The 17967-nt window shown below is 39.8% G+C and overlaps 2 protein-coding genes across 2 annotated transcripts; both read left to right on the plus strand.

Annotated features, from left to right (window-relative positions):
- Nucleotides 1-1942: 1942 nt before the first annotated feature.
- Nucleotides 1943-5551, plus strand: LOC145429239 (uncharacterized). Its single transcript, XM_080302503.1, has 6 exons — nucleotides 1943-1962; nucleotides 2240-2326; nucleotides 3066-3141; nucleotides 3241-3396; nucleotides 3849-3938; nucleotides 4382-5551. Exons 1-6 carry the CDS (start codon nucleotides 1958-1960, stop codon nucleotides 4595-4597), a joined length of 630 nt encoding a protein of 209 aa, XP_080158629.1. The 5' UTR covers nucleotides 1943-1957; the 3' UTR covers nucleotides 4598-5551.
- Nucleotides 5552-11500: 5949 nt separating this feature from the next.
- Nucleotides 11501-17576, plus strand: LOC113024700 (B-cell receptor CD22-like). The gene is made up of 9 exons (XM_080302498.1): nucleotides 11501-11871; nucleotides 12092-12448; nucleotides 12531-12791; nucleotides 13980-14240; nucleotides 14890-15150; nucleotides 15251-15511; nucleotides 15600-15687; nucleotides 15808-15865; nucleotides 15994-17576. Exons 1-9 carry the CDS (start codon nucleotides 11802-11804, stop codon nucleotides 16096-16098), a joined length of 1722 nt encoding a protein of 573 aa, XP_080158624.1. The 5' UTR covers nucleotides 11501-11801; the 3' UTR covers nucleotides 16099-17576.
- Nucleotides 17577-17967: the final 391 nt, after the last annotated feature.

Below are 17967 nucleotides of genomic sequence, written 5' to 3' on the forward strand. Positions count from 1 at the left end.
CGTTCCCAGGTCCTAAGCTTAGCACATGACCATATCATGTCCGGTCACTTGGGAATCACAAAAACATACAACAGTGTCCTCCGTTACTACTTCTGGCCTGGTCTCAAATCTGATGTAGTAACATTCTGCCGCTCGTGCCATACATGTCAGCTTGGTGGTAAACCAAATCAGGTAATTCCGGTAGCTCCATTAAAACCCATCCCAGTTGTTGGGGAACCATTTGAGCATGTCACTGTTGATTGTGTTGGTCCTTTTCCAAAAACAAAGTCCGGGAACCAATACCTCCTCACCATGATGTGTACTGCCACCCGTTATCCTGAGGCCATTCTGTGGCGCTCATTAAAAACCCGTGGGATTGTGAAAGCACTTGTTAAGTTCTTTTCTACCTTTGGACTACCTAAACACATCCAAACAGATCAGGGCACAAATTTTATGTCTAAAGTTTTTGCCCAGGTCATGACAAAGCTCGGTGTTAACCATCACACTTCCAGCGCGTATCACCCAGAGAGTCAGGGTGCCTTAGAAAGGTTCCACCAAACTCTGAAAGACATGCTTCGCAAATTTTGCACTGAGTCAAGCCGTGAGTGGGATGAGGGGTTGCCACTACTGTTGTTCGCCGTCAGGGAGACATGCCAGGAGTCTTTGGGGTTCAGTCCAGCTGATTTAGTTTTTGGCCACACTGTGCGTGGTCCGCTACGTCTTTTGAAAGTGAAATTTCTCTCAGATAGGCATCGTCCCAGAGAAAACATTCTGGACTATGTTAGTTCGTTTAGAGAGAGGCTGGATAATGCCTGCAATTTTGCTCGTGATGCGCTAGCAAAGGCTCAGGTCAGAATGAAAACCCATTTTGATAAAAAGTCAGTAGCATGGATGTTCCAGTCAGGTGATCGTGTGTTGGTTTTCTTGCCTGTCGTTGGTTCTCCCCTGCAGGAAAAGTTTTCCGGTCCGTATGTCATTGAGCGTAAACTGAGTGAAACCGATTACGTCGTGTTAACCCCTGACCGTAAGAAGAAAAGTCGCGTCTGTCACATCAACATGCTGAAGGAGTATGTTGGTCGTGAACGCTCTGGTCCGTTGCCTGCTGTGTCACCTATTGTGTCAGTGTCTGTCTCTCGACCCTTATATAGTCCCTGGGATGATGGGTTGGATGACAGGCACAGCTCTGTTTCCGGTGCACGTCTGAGGAACTCTGAAATTTTGGCTGACTTAGATGTCTATTTAGCACATCTGTCTGATCCTGCCAAATCTGATGTCCGAGAGCTCATTAACAATTACCCAACTCTTTTTGGTGATATCCCCACTCAAACACACGTGCTAAGTCATGATATCGACATGGGTGATCACAAACCAATAAAGCAACATGCCTACAGAGTAAATCCCACTAAGCGTGCCGTAATGCAGCAAGAAGTCCAGTATCTTCTTGACCATGGTTTTGCCCTTCCCAGTAATAGTTCTTGGAGCTCACCATCATTACTCGTTCCAAAACCCGATCAAACCTCCCGTTTCTGTAACGATTACCGAAAGGTAAATGCTGCTACAAAACCACTCTTTTCCACTCCCACGCATGGATGACCTGATCCATCGTGTGGGCTTGGCAAACTTTGTGACCAAACTTGACCTCCTAAAAGGATACTGGCAAGTCCCATTAACCAAACGCGCATCAGAAATCAGTGCCTTTGTTACACCCGATCATTTTTTGCAATACACCGTCATGCTGTTCGGGTTAAGAAATGCTCCTGTCACATTCCAACGACTGATGAACACTGAGTTACATGGTGTCATAAACGGCAAAGTGTATCTGGATGCTATAGTGGCCTATTCATCTACCTGGACTGAACACCTCAAAACTCTCAGTGAAATATTTGACCGTTTGCATGATGCCTCTCTGACACTAAACTTGGCTAAGTGTGATTTTGGAAAGGCTGTTGTAACCTACCTACACTCTAAAAAATGATTCATGGGGTTAGTAAGTAAAGCTTAAAATTAATAGCTTTTTCTGCATAAAAAATTAAGTTTGTTGCATGTACACATTGTAATCAGTTGATAACTTAATTTAATGAGTTGGTCGAAATGAAAATAAAGAAAACAGTCTTAGCTCAGTAATATATCGATTTTGAACAGACATTTCTGTGTTAACTTAACATGAAAGTGTATTCAGTTAATACAACTTAAAAATCTCGTAAGCGTCCTTTAAAAGCTGAGTACAAGGCTGACTTGCCCGGACATGTTGTGCTCTCAGACCACTGATCGAAAGAAACGGAGGCAAAGAGAGAAAGCAGAGAAGCGGCATTTTGTACGGAACATTATCAAACGTTAAAGCTTTGTGGTGAGTACAATTTTTTGCCTTGTTTTATTCACAGCAGCTAATAACTCTAACTTTAACTCTATCAACACGCACTGCAAGAAATCCTTTTTACACAACACTAAACTCTTCCTCGGCGAGTGGTGGTGATAAGCTAGTAACGTTACACTTCTGGCTAACTTGTGAAGTAATTCGACCGTAACATTAGTCTTTGTTAAGTTTTGTTTTACGGTGGCAGCCAAATGGTGTTAATTGACACTGAGCTTCTGTAGCAGTAGTTTTAACTCTGCAAAGACAGGGTAATACATGTTTTTCTTCTTTCTACTTTGAAATCGTTGCAGCGTTGATGAAGGTTTGACCAGCAAAAGGCTGGGCCATTTTACATTCATGACTAAACAAATGTAGGTTACTGAGTATACATTCGGTTTAACATCGATGCATTTTGATGTTTAAGTCCTAGAGTTATTTTTATGTGAGATTGAAGTTTGTTAATTGAGCCCTAGCTGAAGAACAGCCTGTGTCAAAGTTCAGTCAAAAAACGCGGGCGAGGAAGCGAACGCCATGTTGTAGAAACGCCACAGGAAAGATCTTAAGTAACATTCATAAACTAGTTGTTTTAATGACATTACATTGAGTGTGCATTAGCACATAAAATATAATTTTGCTCTTTTGGGTGTTAACTGCAGATACATAAGCGCAGTTGTATCACTTAAGAAAAAATATCTTTGATTTGGAAACATAACATAACATTCTCCATTCGCAGGCAGGAAGTTGTCAATCAAGCACCAAAAATCAATGACCTGAAAGAAAGATGGCCTGCTCTTTTTGATGCAGTTCAGGTAAATATTTTTCCATAAGATAATTTGCAGTATGTATTCTTTTAAAGTAAATTGTATACATTAACATGTTGTGCCTATTTGTGCCTTTTTTTTATACAGATAAACCAAGAATTCAGAAGGATCACCACTGTTAACCTGGAGACAACATTCATGGCAAAGCTAGACCAGTACTCTCAGAAAATAATGTCCTTGCTGTCCTCAAGAGGAGGGGCTGCAAAAATGCGCATTCGGCGCATCCAGAACATGCTGCTAGAGGTATGAATGAATGAAATGCAGTTTATTTCAAATAGGATAATCCACTTTTTTTTCCAATAGGTGATATTGAGTCTTAAAAGGTAGCTGTTTACAACTCAACTATGTCAAATTATTGTTTAGAGCTTGAGGCACAAATATCAATTAAAACTATAAATACTTAATAATAAAACAAATTATAGGTGATGTGGATCATGATTGGCAGAGTAATTTGCAAGATTTTGCAGTTTTTCTATTTGTTACCTGGATTTTTCAAGTTCATGAATTGATCATTTCAGAGAAATGGCTCTTTGAAATGATCAATTCATTATTTTGATTATCACTGGAAATCTATAATTGGTACAGTTCAGGCCATATAAAGTCAATCCTTTTTTTTTTTTTTTTTTTTTTGGATGTAATTATCAAAAACCCATCCTCCTCGAAGAGCAGTTCGACATTCTTTTTCTTATTCACAGGACGATTCTGTGGAGAGAAGGCGAGAGGTCGCTATCCGTGGCTTAGTGGTGTATCTCAGGGAAAAGGAGGAGGATCTCTTCAAAGAGCAGGTAAATCAGACATGACTATACTTTGTATTAGAGGTACGATCTAATCTATTATTAATTGATTTCTAAATTAATCGGCAACTATTTTGATAATTGATTGATCGGTTTAAGTAATTATTTTAGAAAAAGAAGTCCAAATTCTCTGGTTTCAGCTTCATAAATGTGAATCGTTTCTGGTTTCTTTACTCCTCTATGACAGCAAACTGAATATGTTTGACATTTGAGGTTATCATATTGGGCTCTGAGAAACATTGACATTTTTCACCATTTTCTGACATTTTCTGGACCAAACAACTAATCAGATAATCGTCAAAGGAGCTTGCAAAGAGAACCTTCACAGACATAATCAGATAATCGAGAAAATTGTTAGTTGCAGCCCTATTTTGTGTTACTCTCATGTATAAGTATGATTACTTAAAACATTTATATTGATTCTTATCTACCAGGATGGTGGCGGGGATATTACCAATGAAGTGATGAAGATTGTAACCAGAGGTGCCACAACGTCTGATCCAGCCAGCGCAAGGATCATACTTGAAGGAACAGAAGTCCTAGCAGACCTGGATGTACCCAGAGCCTGTGCCTTGCTAATGGGGCTGATATATGCACTCAACCTCAGCTACCCAAAAGAACTGAAAAACACTTTTGAAAAACACTTTTGAAGTGTTTCAAAAGATATTCCTCGAGCTGGATGATCTGAAAGCCAGTCCTAAGGTAATGTCACTAAAAAGTAAACTGTTGTACTAAAAAATGTGAAGAGTGAGGCTATCCTCAAATTAAACGGGAAATGTTCCACTGTTGTTTGCAATGTGTTGTGTTACATACTTTACAGTAGGCAGTAGGTGTAAAGTTGAGCGTTGAGCATTAAGTACACCTAGTTAAAAATAATGCACTTTAAAAGGATAGCTCGGGTCTTTTGAAGTGAGGCTGTATATGAGGTACATATGTATTGTGAGTGTATTACACACAGTAGATGGCAGTCAGTAAGCTCCACCTACGGAGAAGCAGACAGGGCCACCGGCACGCAAGATGAGCCTCCATCCTAATAAAACTGATGTCAGTTTAAATGTACATTATATCAAGAATATGTTTACTGCTTTATTTTGCTATCAGACAGCCTTTTCTGTGAGGAAAGAGAAGTTCTACTGCTTGTTGTTTCAATCGCTCTGGCCCACCAGCGTCCATGGACAAAAACAGCAATTTTACCTGACAGCACACAGGAGTTGCTGGTCTCCTGCTGCCTTGATCAGTAACTGTAATTGTGTTATTTGGTGACTTTGGTGTTAGTTCGGGTTAGTTCAGATTTACCAAAGTCACACAAACAAACTGAGCCTATCGTGCGTGTTGGTGGCAGGAATGTGCTGACTGCTGTCTACTGTGTGTAATACACTCACAATGTACTTCATACTTAAAAAAACCTAAACTATCACTTTAACACAAACAAACTTGAATCAGAGCATGACTGTCAAAATGTTCAGTCTTTTTGAGACAGATTTACAGGGGTGTTTTATGTCATTTATTTTATGGAGGCAACGATTTTGTCTGCTATTGAAATGTCAATGAGTCTGGAATGGTGGACTGGTGTTCTAATAAACAGTTTGATCATAAAACTGGAATTTCAATGTGTAATTTATTGTATAATTGTAAGTTATAAGTTATTGTAAGTTACTAGTACTCAAAAAAATTAAGGTAACAATTTGCATGGATATTTCTGAGTAGAATAAAAGTAAAAAAATAAGTTTTAATAACTAAATGGAGTAATTTTTTAAACAATTAAAATTAAGTTGGTTCAACTTAATTAAGCTTGTAGAGGACAAAGCAAATCATGTTGTTTGTACGTAAGGAATAGAGTTTGCCTAACTAGAGAACTCTTGTGGCATTTACGCTATAGTGGCTAAGCTGAAGTAACTTAAAAAGATCCATGCAAATTGTTACCTTAATTTTTTTACGTTAAGCCAGCAGATCTTTTTTTAGAGTGTAGTGAAACAAGTAGGACAGGGTCAAGTCCTCCCTGTTGCTGTGAAAGTGCAGGCAATATTAAACTTCCCAGCTCCGCAGATGCGTTGGGAGCTGCGGCGTTTTCTAGGCATGGCAGGTTATGGGGGCTGGTGCAGTGCTTTTGCAGGAGGATGAAAATGGCATTAAACATCCGGTCTGTTTCTTTTCCAAAAAATTCCTAAAACACCAATTGCATTACAGCACGATTGAAAATGAAGCCTTAGCCTTATTGCGAGCCTGCAGCACTTTGAAGTGTACCTTGGGTCCAGTCCAGTTCCAACCGTCGTGTTCTCTGACCACAAGCCTCTCAAGTTCCTAACTCGAATGCAGAACAACAACCAGCGCCTTATGTGCTGGTCCTTACTCCTCAGGACTTCAACATTGAAATCCGGTACAAAAAGGGCTTAGAGAACGTCATGGCTGATACCCTCTCTAGGTCATGAATCAAACATTTCATTTGGGGTTAAATGTTTGATTTTTGGGTGGGGGGAAATGTTATGATCTAATGTTGGCAGTGTTTGTTTTATGTGTGACTCCTCCCACCAGAGGATGGCTGTGGGTTTTTTCCCCACTCTCTTAGGAGGTGGATACCTGGGCGTGCCTGCTGAGTAGTTGGGTGGAGTTTCTTCCTGTCCTTGGATTGGATAATTGGCTAATCAACTCCAGTACTTAACTACCAGATGACAGCCACCTGGCCCCCTCTCTCATAACCTCCACCATCCAACAAAGAACCTGTGTTTGTGATTCGTTGCTGTGTAGAGTGTCTTTGCCAAATTAATTTGCAAGTATAACCTTGTGTGTGTGTGGCGTTAGTACCTCCATTTTGTAAATAGCTGTAAATAGTTTTGTCAAGTAGCAATCGTGTATTTTGTTCACCTTGTATATATTCTTTACTGCAGCAGCCTAGTAGGCGTGAGAAGCCATTTTTGTTTGAGTTTTCTCGTTTTTCATTTAGAAAGTTAGGTAAGTGAATTGTCTTTTGCTTGGTTTTCATTTGTATAGGAAAGCATAGGGACCATTAGGGAGTTTTGTTTGTTATTTTTGGCACTGCTCACTGCTGAAGAAAATAAATGGCTGCTTAGCACTTTAAAAAGACATTGTTGTTTGTGTTCTTGCTTTGGTGGAGTGGGAGTGGGCCAACTTCTTGTTGCATTCAATACTCGCCTAGACTAAGAACGCAACAACTGTTTATAAGATTTGGGGAAACCTGCAGTCAGCTGAGACTGAAGAAGTCACTCGGATGAGTGACGAAACGTTTCTCCCACAAAACGCTACGTTCAGATGAACAGAATCAACTTTTGGAGATTTGAATTATACTCAAATATTATGCTGACTGTCATTTGCATCAAATATTTAGGGAAATCAGAGAAAAATATCATCTGCATAATAATTTGGAACGCGGTGTAAAAACAGAAATCAGAAAAATGAGTTTGTGGGACCATTAACAGCCTTTGCCTAGAAGATCTCAGACTGCGAGAAGAGGTGTAGGGTTCTAGAAGAATCAGCTTCAGGACCACCAGAGTCAGTCTGATGATATTGATCATTAGTACAGGTTTCCATACAGGAAACAAACAGGAGATACGTCCAAGCAGAAAGATTAGGTTAAGAGATTAATTTATAGAGTGATCATTTATGTGTTTGGTGCCATCAACTGCACTACTGTAAATGCTGTATCAACAATCATTCTGTACAATACGATAATTATACTTCTACAACTTTTTAGAACAGTTTATGACTTGCATAGTTCATATTTCTGTATAGTTTTCATATTTATATGCTGTTCATAGCCTGTATATAGCTTGAACACTCACTACAGCCTGTACATACTTATAGTCATAGCATATTCATAACATACTTCATACCGTGTACATTGTAACATACCCATAATAGACCCATATTTTGTACCTTCATACCTATAATTTCTGTAATATATCTATATCATGGCTAAAGCACCTTCTGGCTGGATGCAAACTGCAATTCTTTGCCTTGTACTTGTACGTGACATTCTATTTCTATTCTATTCTATTCTATTCTATCAACATACGATATAATGGAGTTTCTTTTCTTAACACAGTTACAAAAAGTGTGTGAATATTTATAATGATTTGATCAGATCCTGAGAGTTTATGGCTCACCTGCTAAAGCAAACAGATGTAGGGTGCAGTAATGACATCTTCTGCTGTTCTTGGCTTCACAATAATAACTCTCACTGTACTGATGTGTTTGGTAAGTCTGAGTTATCGGTGTGTGCTATCAAACAGAAATATGTCCATACGGAACCTGGTGCTTGTAGATAACAATAATTATCCTGTGATGCAGTTTAATAAGTAGAACAGGAACAGACTGTTAATGCATTTGTTAGTTTCCACTCTGATCACACTGCAGTCAGGTTCATGTTGAGTTTTTGTCAGTGTGAAAACCACAGGAAACCAATAATAGACTTAAGGCGTGACAAACTATTTACAGCAACGGAATAGGTAACAAAAATGTCACCTCTGGTGCATGTTCATAAAATTAATTAAACTGTCCACATTTCCTTCATTTCTGAAGCTAAATGCAGACATACTGCACTCGATACAGAGAGAAGGACCAAAACAAATCCTCCCACTGCACTCAGTTAAACTCATAATGCTCCGGTCATCTGTCTATGTGACTTCAGAAGCAGTAAAACATGGCAGCAAGTAAATAATGTGACCACATGTACACACTAATAAACAATTCTACTTTGGGCGATCGTGGCTCAAGATTTTTGGGAGTTCGTATTGTAATCGGAAAGTTGTCAGTTCGAGCCCCGTTCGATACAACGACCGTCTCGGTCGTCGTATCCTTGGGCAAGACACTTCACCCGTTGCCTACTGGTGGTGGTCGTGGCGCCAGTGTCCTGCAGCCTCACCTATGTCAGTGCGCCCCAGGGTGGCTCCAATGTAGCTTGCCATCACCTGTGTGTGAATAGGTTGATTACTGAATGTGTAAAGTGCTTTGGGGTCCTTAGGGTCTAAGTAAAGCGCTATACAAATACAGGCCATTTACCATTTCAAAGGTGAAGGGATGATCATCATCTCTAAAGAGTCGTTTACGCTCTGGTGTGCAGGCAAAAGACAGAAATCACACTTCTGAAATATGTCAGCTTACTTCCTCTTCACAGCTTTCATGCGCACAATGAGCCAATACAAGAAAAAATGAACTTCCTGATTTAATCTGTACTGTTGAGTTGGTGATAAATATCTGATGTTTATCACCAACACAACAGTTTCAGCCTCTTTTAAGCTCCCTTGTTGATGCAGCTCTTTGCTCTTTGATCCACATTTGAAAACCACGCGCACAGTTTATAGTACCATTATCATACTAGTGATCTGTTGCATTGTGAACTGAAGCGCCTGCTGCTACAGGTGATCATCATACAATAAAAATAATAAAGTTATTGTGGTGAGTAAACAGATATCTCAATCTTTATTTGCAGTCCTGCTGTTTCATTAACTGCTCAACTACAGGAATGCAGCTCTATTAGCATAACACCCCCAATCAGCAACAGTGACCACAGATCATTAAATGGCACAGCAGTCTCAGTCATGATGGCCATTACTCAGTACTAAACAAATAGCTGCAATTCACATGACAAATTAACAATAGCAATGATAAATGCACACAGGATAACTGAAATAGCTCTTATTAACACTGTGACTCTACTCATGAATGTCTGCATGAACGTCCCATGAGACTTTGGGTTAGTGGCCCCCCTCCCTAAGGCACTACAATGTTCTATAAAGAAAACTAAATAATAATAAAAACACAAGACATGCAGCTTGTGGGGATAGGTTAATTGGATAATCCAAATTGCCACTAGGTGTGAATGTGTGAATGGAATGTCTGTCCCTGTGTGTTGGCCCTGCGACAGACTGGCGACCTGTCCAGGGTGTACCCCGCCTCTCGCCCTATGACAGCTGGGATAGGCTCCAGCGCCCCCCACGACCCTGAAAAGGATAAGCGGAAGTGAATGGATGGATGGACATAAAAAATAAGAAAAACAAGTTTTCTATCAAACAATCACATTCATGCTCTGATAAATGGCCTGCATTTGTATAGCGCTTTTCTAGTCCCTAAGGACCCCAAAGCGCTTCACACTACATTCAGTCATTCACCCATTCACACACACATTCACGATGGCAAGCTACATTGTAGCCACAGCCACCCTGGGGTGCACTGACAGAGGCGAGGCTGCCGGACACTGGTGCCACCGGGCCCTCTGACCACCACCAGTAGGCAAACACAGAGTTAGTATCTTGCCCAAGGATATTTGGCATGCCGCCAGGAGGCAGCCTGGGATCGAACCACCGACCATTCTGATTAGTGGCTGACCTGCTCTGCCACCTGAGCTACAGCCACCCCGCTGTAAAGACATCAGGGAGTAACCTGACGTTCAGTATCATGCCCAAGGATACTTTGGCATGCAGACTGGAGAAGCCAGTCAATCAAAAACAACCTTCTCATTGTCAAATGACCTGCTCTACCTAAGAGGCTTGCCTGGGATAACACATTGGACTACTGAAGACTGGAAGAAGGTATTATGGACTAATAAATGAAAATTCAAAATCTTTGGTTCATCACGCAGGATCTTGGTACGCTGCTGAGTAGAAGAAAGGATGGTTCCACAGTGGCTGTGTCCAAATTCAGAGGCATCCTTCAGAAACTGCATTTGTAGGCTGATTAAATCACAGTCAGGTGATGAAGGCTGCCCAAATTCGAAGGCTGATCCAAATGCGGCCCACAAATGCATCCACCATTTCCCTGGATTTGAAGGATGGTTTGGGTGTATCCTTTATGGCCCACCCTATCCCAGGATTCATTGCGATCCATACTGGAGAATTTTGTTCTTGTAACAATGGCGGTCGAAGTGAGAGATAAAGTGAGAGAGGAGTACAATTTTAACTGTAAGTATTAAAATCTGGTGGGATAAAAGTTTAATTCTTAAAGCAGTTGTGTTGTTAGGGTTTGGGAGTTTGCATAGACATGTTTTTTTGTAAGAATCACCTCTAAACCAGCTTGTATGATGGGTCCTGTGGTTTTTCATGTATTGCCGCTTACATACAGCTAATTTAGATTTTCTCAAATTAACCTTTTTGTGATATGTTGATCACAATGATCACCTCTTCATCAGCCACTGTGGCATATAGCTACAAGATCCATTTATACATCTTATGCTTATGAGTAGTTTTAACCCTCATGCATTACAGAACAGCATGACCCTCTCAGACCTCTCAGTGAAGCCTTCTAAAGAGAGCTACTGTAAAAAGTCTTTTAAAGACATAAATTGTCTTAAAATAAAGACAGAAGAGGAAGCCCACACACAGGCTGTATGGTTTTACTGAATTGTTTTGGTCACATGCATTTCTGCAGTGTTGGTTGTTCAAAGTAAAAAAATAACTCAACTAAACCGGATGTGATGGTGGGTGCCAGTCGCTGCGTGTTGTGGCTTTTATTAGTGACTTAGAGAGCAGAAACCCACAAAGGTATCTGAGTGCAAAAAAACAGAAAACACAAAATAAATAATAATTTTTAAAAAGCTGTTTTATTATTAGTTTACTCCTAACAAACCAGACACATGAACTTTTATTATGTTCTCACACATATTATAAATTAGGATTGAATTGTGACAATGAAAAACTGACACATTTGCATCACTGCGTGTATTAGAGGTGTGAAAAGGAAGGAAGGGCGCTTTTACTAACCTGAACTCAGTTTTCTGCCTGCAGACCACATCAGAAAGGCATCTTAAGAGACAGAGTGAGAATTGTTTTTTGATGTGTCTAATTCCTGGATACATTATTTACCTGCTAACATTTCTTTTCTTCTCTGAAGTCACACAGACAGATGACAGGAGCGGCTATGAGTTTAACTGCAGCACTCAGAGGAGTTTTTATCGTGCTGCTTTCTGTGTCAGGTACTGTATGTCTACAGATAAGACCATTTGATCTTTTTGCTCTGAAAACAAACAGGTGGTTGAAATGACAAGTGAGTCAGTGATATAATAACACAAAATGTTGATCAACCGATGCAAAACCATTTTGGAATTCTGCTGTCATTGCACTAAAACAAATTCATTTACTCCAGATACAATAGCACATGTGTTATTGTGTTTTCTGATGTGCTCTGTGTTACAGTGGTACAGAGTCAGAATGGCTGGGGAGTGACTTACACTTCTACTCAGATCTGTGCTGTAAAAGGATCATCGGTGGAGATACGCTGCACCTACACATACCCACCCAGAATAAATAATGAAACTATTGAAGTTCAGAAAAGATTATGGTTTACTAAATTGCAACAAGATGTACCTGTGGATCTAAAAACTGATCCAAACTATGACGCTCGAGTGGAGTATTATTTTTTTCGGAACAACAGCACTCTGAGAATCACAGACCTGAGAGAGAGCGACTCAGCTCAATACAAGTTCAGGTTTGAGACAAACTATCGTAGTGGACGTTATACTGGCTCTCCTGGAGTCACTTTGCTTGTTACAGGTAAAAAAAAAATTAACATTGATGTTTCTATGTATCTGTAACTGTTGCATTACACATGTTTATGGGTTTTTTCTTCCTCCAGATGCTCCAATACGCCACTCTGTGTCAGTGACTCTCTCGGGTGAGATAGTGGAGGGCAGCTCTGTGACTCTGACCTGTAGCAGTGATGCTAAGCCAGCAGCTAATTACACCTGGTACAAGGAGGATGATCAGAAACCTCTCAGTAAAGACTCCCAGCTCATCTTCAGCTCCATTCAGTCTTCTGATGCTGGAGAGTATTACTGCACAGCTGTAAACGACCTGGGGACAAAAAGGACTGGACACAACATCATCATTGTGAATTGTGTGTAAAAGACCATTAATATTTTAAAAAATACATTTCTTCATATATTGATATTCTGGTACTGTAGTTCATTCAGTAGCTTCAGTAGATTATTATTTTATTCACTTTATTCTATTGGCTTAAAGACATGTACTGCTCAATTAACCCAAAGTCAAACTGCAGGGACTTTGGTACATTTAGGAAAAAGCAACCTCTGTGAATCCTTCATGTTAGTGTTCTCGTATCTGATGGATGCATGAGATGAAGGTGATAAAAGAGCATCAAAGAGTGTCTGGAGGAAGAGGACCAACATTGCCAGAGAGCTATAAAATGAACCTGAGTGAAATACTCACGTGCATGTTTATGTTAATGGACAAACTGTCAGAAACAGACTGCATCAGGGTGGAGTAGGAAATCCTTTAGTCAGACTTGTAATCACAGCCTAGCACTGTGCAGATGCACTGGCTTTAATAAGATAACACCAGAACTGGCAGGTCCACCACTGGTGATGAGACCTGACGAGAATTCACACTGAGCACATGTGACAGAGTTTGGATTTGCTGCTTGTAATATTTATGTAAAATATCTGCCTCCTTGATTTCTTATTTTGCATTTTTGCCACTTGTTTGTTTGTGGTCATCAAACACATTTTACCATTAGACGAATGCAAAATGCAGCTTTTAAATAGTGTTTTAATTGATTTCATTTCATTTAACCCTTTAACCATCTGAATCAGCTGTGTTAGATCAAGACTACAATTAAAACATGCAGGACACTGGTCCTCGAGGCCTGGAGTTGCCCACCCCTGGTTTAGGTTAGGGTTTAAAAGCTATCCAGCTATCGATTCAAGTGATATCTTTATTCAAAAGTTCTAGAGGTGTGATAAATTAGTAACATTTTTAAAAAGAAATCTGTAAGGGGGCAAATACTTTTTCATAGTAATGTGCCTGATCTCCACGTGTTAGCGAATGATATATTCACTGCTGGATAAAATCGTCAGACCCATTTTCAAACCTAACTCTGGGGCTCATAAATCAGGAGATTCAGACCATCTTTGGTCTAAAGAAAGCATTAAAGAATGACCCATGAGTGTTTGTTTAATGTGAGCTGTAGTGTTATTGGGCGGGGCATGTAGTTTTATCTTCTACTATGAAAACTCAATCATAATGTGTAATTAAACATTAAATATGTTCATGTTTCCTCCTCCAGATGCTCCAAAGCTTCCCTCTGTGTCAGTGAGTCCCTTTGCTGAGATAGTGGAGGGCAGTTCAGTGACTCTGACCTGTAGCAGTGATGCTAACCCAGCAGCTAACTACACCTGGTACAAGAACAATGATCGCAAACCTCTCAGTGAGAGCTTCCAGCTTGGGTTCAGCTCCATTCAGTCCTCTGACTCTGGAGTGTATTACTGTAAAGCCAGAAACAAGCTGGGGATGAAGACGTCTAGGAACAAACTTCTTGATGTAAAATGTAAGTAAAAACATGGCTAGTTGTTCACTGTGCAGCTTCAGTAAAGCACTCTGGATTCCAAATGGCTTCTGGATATACATCCCTGAGATGTAAACCATCAGTAAGACATGCAGTTAGTGGGGTTGGGTCTGGTCATTCTAAATTGTCCATAGGTGTGATTGTGAGTGTGAATGGCTATCTGTCTGTCCCTGCAACACCTGCCTCCTGCCCTATGGCAGCTGGCATAGGCTCCAGCCCCTCCGTGACCCTTACAAAGATAAGAGGATGGATGGATGGATGGATGGATGGATGGATGGGTGGTACTGTAATTGTCTGAATGCCACAAAACCCTCCACAACAGCACAGATTTGTTTCTGCTTTGAACATATTTTTTGTGATTCTGGTTGAATCTGTAGGTTTCTTTTGGTTGGGTTTGGTTTCATTTGACTTTCAGAATGATAAGTAGAAGACTTTCCTATATTTACATCCTTTGTATTGATTTGAGTGGTTGAAGGACAGAAATTAGACTCTTACATGTCACGAGAGAGACCTGATTGGCAACCAAAGGATTATGTAAATCCAATTACCTAATCCAACGATCACACTACATGAACATGCTTAAGTCATCAATGGACAGGCAAACTCTCTGTGTCTTTACCTTCTCTTTCAGATGCTCCAAAGTTTCTGTCTCTATCAGTGAGTCCCTCTGATGAGATAGTGGAAGGCAGCCCTGTAAATCTGATCTGCAGCAGTGATGCTAACCCAGCAGCTAATTACACCTGGTACAAAGACAACAAAGTACTGTCAGTAGGACAACAGGGTGTTTATCACTTTATCGCCATCAGATTGGAGGACAGTGGGGATTATTCCTGCAAGTCTGAGAATGTGCATGGAGAGGCCAACTCTACCTCTCTATCAGTGGATGTACAATGTGAGTGTTTTTTGTCAGTCTAAACGTTCAAAATACTTTTTAAGAATCTTAACAGAATTTGAATATAAATTTACATAGTGTTTAATTTACTGTTTACTAGATCCTCCGAGACTTCCCTCTGTGTCAGTGAGTCCCTCTGCTGAGATAGTGGAGGGCAGTTCAGTCACTCTGACCTGTAGCAGTGATGCTAACCCAGCAGCTAATTACACCTGGTACAAGGAGGATGATGAGTCACCAAAGGCATCAGGACAGAACTTCACCATCACTGACATCCAACCTGAACACAGTGGGAGTTATTACTGTGTTGCCCAGAACTCAAGAGGATATCAGAACTCCATCTTACAGCTGGATGTTGTGGCAGGTCAGTTTGATGCTCCTCACAGTTGAATGATCTGTGAAACTAGATGTGCAACTCAGACTTGCATCCTGTTTGTTTGTCTTCTTTTTAGTGAAATCAGTAATAATCGCGAATATCATCAGGTTGAGTCTGGTGGTTCTGATGCTGATTCCTTTGTTTTTGTTGAGTATACAGATAAGGTAATATATATGTATATATAAAATCATCAGTTCCATTACTTTTCTTTTCCCCCCAACTTTATCTTTAAAGCTGCTGATTCAGTTTCAATAAAAATTGATTTGTTATTGGAATTTATCCAGGAAGAAGAAACAGGCAAACTTACATACTGGAGCAGGTGGACCTGCTGATATGATCCAGGTAAGAAGTGCTACACAACAGACAGTTTTTGCAATATGAATTAGAGCCAGTAATAATTTTACCACAATGCAATATATGTTTAAAGAAGCTCTTTTAGTCTTATCATTATTTTAATGTCTCTCCATCAGTTAGATTCTCATTCTGTTTATGAGAACCTTTCAGCCTTAAAGGCCTTCGCAGCAAGCACAGACAGACAAGAAGGTGCAGGAAGATCTGGAGTGAAGTCCAACTAGCTGAGAGTCCTGCATGGAAGAAACATAATGAACTGAAATCCATGTACCTCGTAAATATTATTTACTTGTTGAACCAGATTAAAAATGATTTAAAGAGAGAATTGTCATCCCTAAAGTAGTACAGGAGACTGAGGTGAGGCGGGAATGAAGTGGACACATTAAACTTAAGCTTTTTTCTTTTTCTTAAATTTAGCAACACATTTCAAAACAAATTTTGTATTAATTTTATTGCTACCGCATGATGATGTGATGCTTCACAGAGCTAATGAGATATTTGTAAGACGTTTTGCTTTCTACTTTATTTGCCCTTTAGATCAGTGAGCTTTTGTTTGCTGTTAAACTGTGAGATAAACTGTGGGAAACAGTTTCAGCCTTCTGTTGTATACTTCTGATGTTTTTGTAAATACAAAATGTAAAGTCTTTTTTACATCAAACTCACACCATGTATCTCCCCTCCTTGTAAACAACAGCAACTTCTTCAACTGAAGTTGTAGCATCATTTCGGTTTTCTCTAAATGCAGGGTGAAGGTTTGTAGAAAGTTTTCTTTTTTTCAATTTAGCTTTAGATTGTTCTAACGTTTATTTTCAGATTGCATTCTCCTATATTAAAGACAAATACAGTTTACATGTATTTTTTTCTTCTGAATCCTTCTGTTTTGTCAACAGAAAGATTAATTTATCCAGAGACACTGTGTGCTATGTACATTTTTGAAACCAGCGAGGCTTTGTGCAGATGTAAATTATAAATTCATATACATTTGTTGCATAAAATAGTTGATGTCAATCAGAAGAGAGGTGATAACCTAATGCTGTAGCAGGTATAGTCATCCAGCTCTGATGTTTATCTGATCACTCTATTTGCATTAAATCACATATATTTGTATATTTCCTCCATAAGCACTTCTTGAATAAAATCTCTGATATATCTTTGATATATTAAACAGGGCTAAACATGTAAAATAAAAATGGTTCCAAAGAAATAATATTAAGATGAAGCTCCTGTCTCCTCACATCTCAACACTGTCACCAGTGCTGTTTCTTTTTTTTCAGTTCTCAGCTATTTTTGTCATGGTCCTGAGTCTGACGACTTAGTGTTTTGTGTTTCTTTATATTTCTTGTTCTTGTTTATTCTGTCTTTTGTTTAGGTTTGCTATGTGTTAGGGTTTTGTTTCATGCCTGCCTGTGTCCCCTCTGTCTGTCCATGGTGTCACTGTGTCTGCTCGTGAATCTGTCTAAGTTCAGTGTCTTGTCTGGTTCTCTGTGCCTGCTAGTTTCCTGTTTTATTCTGAAGGTCTCTATCTCATGTGAGTGTGTTCAGTTTACGTTTCCCCTGTCTCGTCAGCTGTGATTTCTCCCAGGCGTGTCTCCCATCCCTTGATTACTGCTGTGTGTTCTTCTGCATGTTGCCGGTTCGTCTGCGTTAATCTCCCTGTTGGTGTCATTTTGCCACTTTGAAAATAAACATTCACTCATATCAGCTGTTCTTTGCCTGCGTTTTGGGTCCTTTAATAAGTCCACATGGCTCATTAGTGTTAATTCCTCCCTGAGGGTGTCCTTTCCTCTTCATTCATGTTTCATTTAGTTATGTAACTCCCTGTTTTGCTTTGAGAGTCGTTGTCCTTGTGCTTTGCTTTGTTTGTCTCATCTCTTGTGATTTAGTCCACCTGTGTCTTGTTCTCTCCAGCTCGTTTCACTTCCCCTAATTAGCCGTCTGTGTATACATTTTCACTGTCCCCCATATCTTATGTCAGAATGCCTGCGTATCTTCTCCAGGGCACCTTATGCTGAATGTGGGTTCAAGTTTTGGTTTTAGTAGTTAATAGTTTTCATTTTTTTCATGTATATATTTGTGCAATCAGCCAAATAAAT

The sequence above is a fragment of the Astatotilapia calliptera genome, chromosome 6 (genome assembly GCF_964374335.1).
Source record: "Astatotilapia calliptera chromosome 6, fAstCal68.1, whole genome shotgun sequence".
NCBI classification, from domain to species: Eukaryota; Metazoa; Chordata; class Actinopteri; order Cichliformes; family Cichlidae; genus Astatotilapia; species Astatotilapia calliptera.

What these genes read in the sequence shown, in the direction of transcription:
- LOC145429239 (XM_080302503.1), top strand. An exon ending in CTCTTTTTGATGCAGTTCAG is followed by an intron (nt 3,142 to 3,240) that starts GTAAATATTTTT and finishes TTTTTTATACAG; the next exon opens with ATAAACCAAGAATTCAGAAG. An exon ending in TCCAGAACATGCTGCTAGAG is followed by an intron (nt 3,397 to 3,848) that starts GTATGAATGAAT and finishes TCTTATTCACAG; the next exon opens with GACGATTCTGTGGAGAGAAG.
- LOC113024700 (XM_080302498.1), top strand. Translation starts at nt 11,802, where the DNA reads ATGACAGGAGCGGCTATGAGTTTAACTGCAGCACTCAGAGGAGTTTTT. An exon ending in TTGTTGAGTATACAGATAAG is followed by an intron (nt 15,688 to 15,807) that starts GTAATATATATG and finishes GAATTTATCCAG; the next exon opens with GAAGAAGAAACAGGCAAACT. An exon ending in GACCTGCTGATATGATCCAG is followed by an intron (nt 15,866 to 15,993) that starts GTAAGAAGTGCT and finishes TCTCTCCATCAG; the next exon opens with TTAGATTCTCATTCTGTTTA.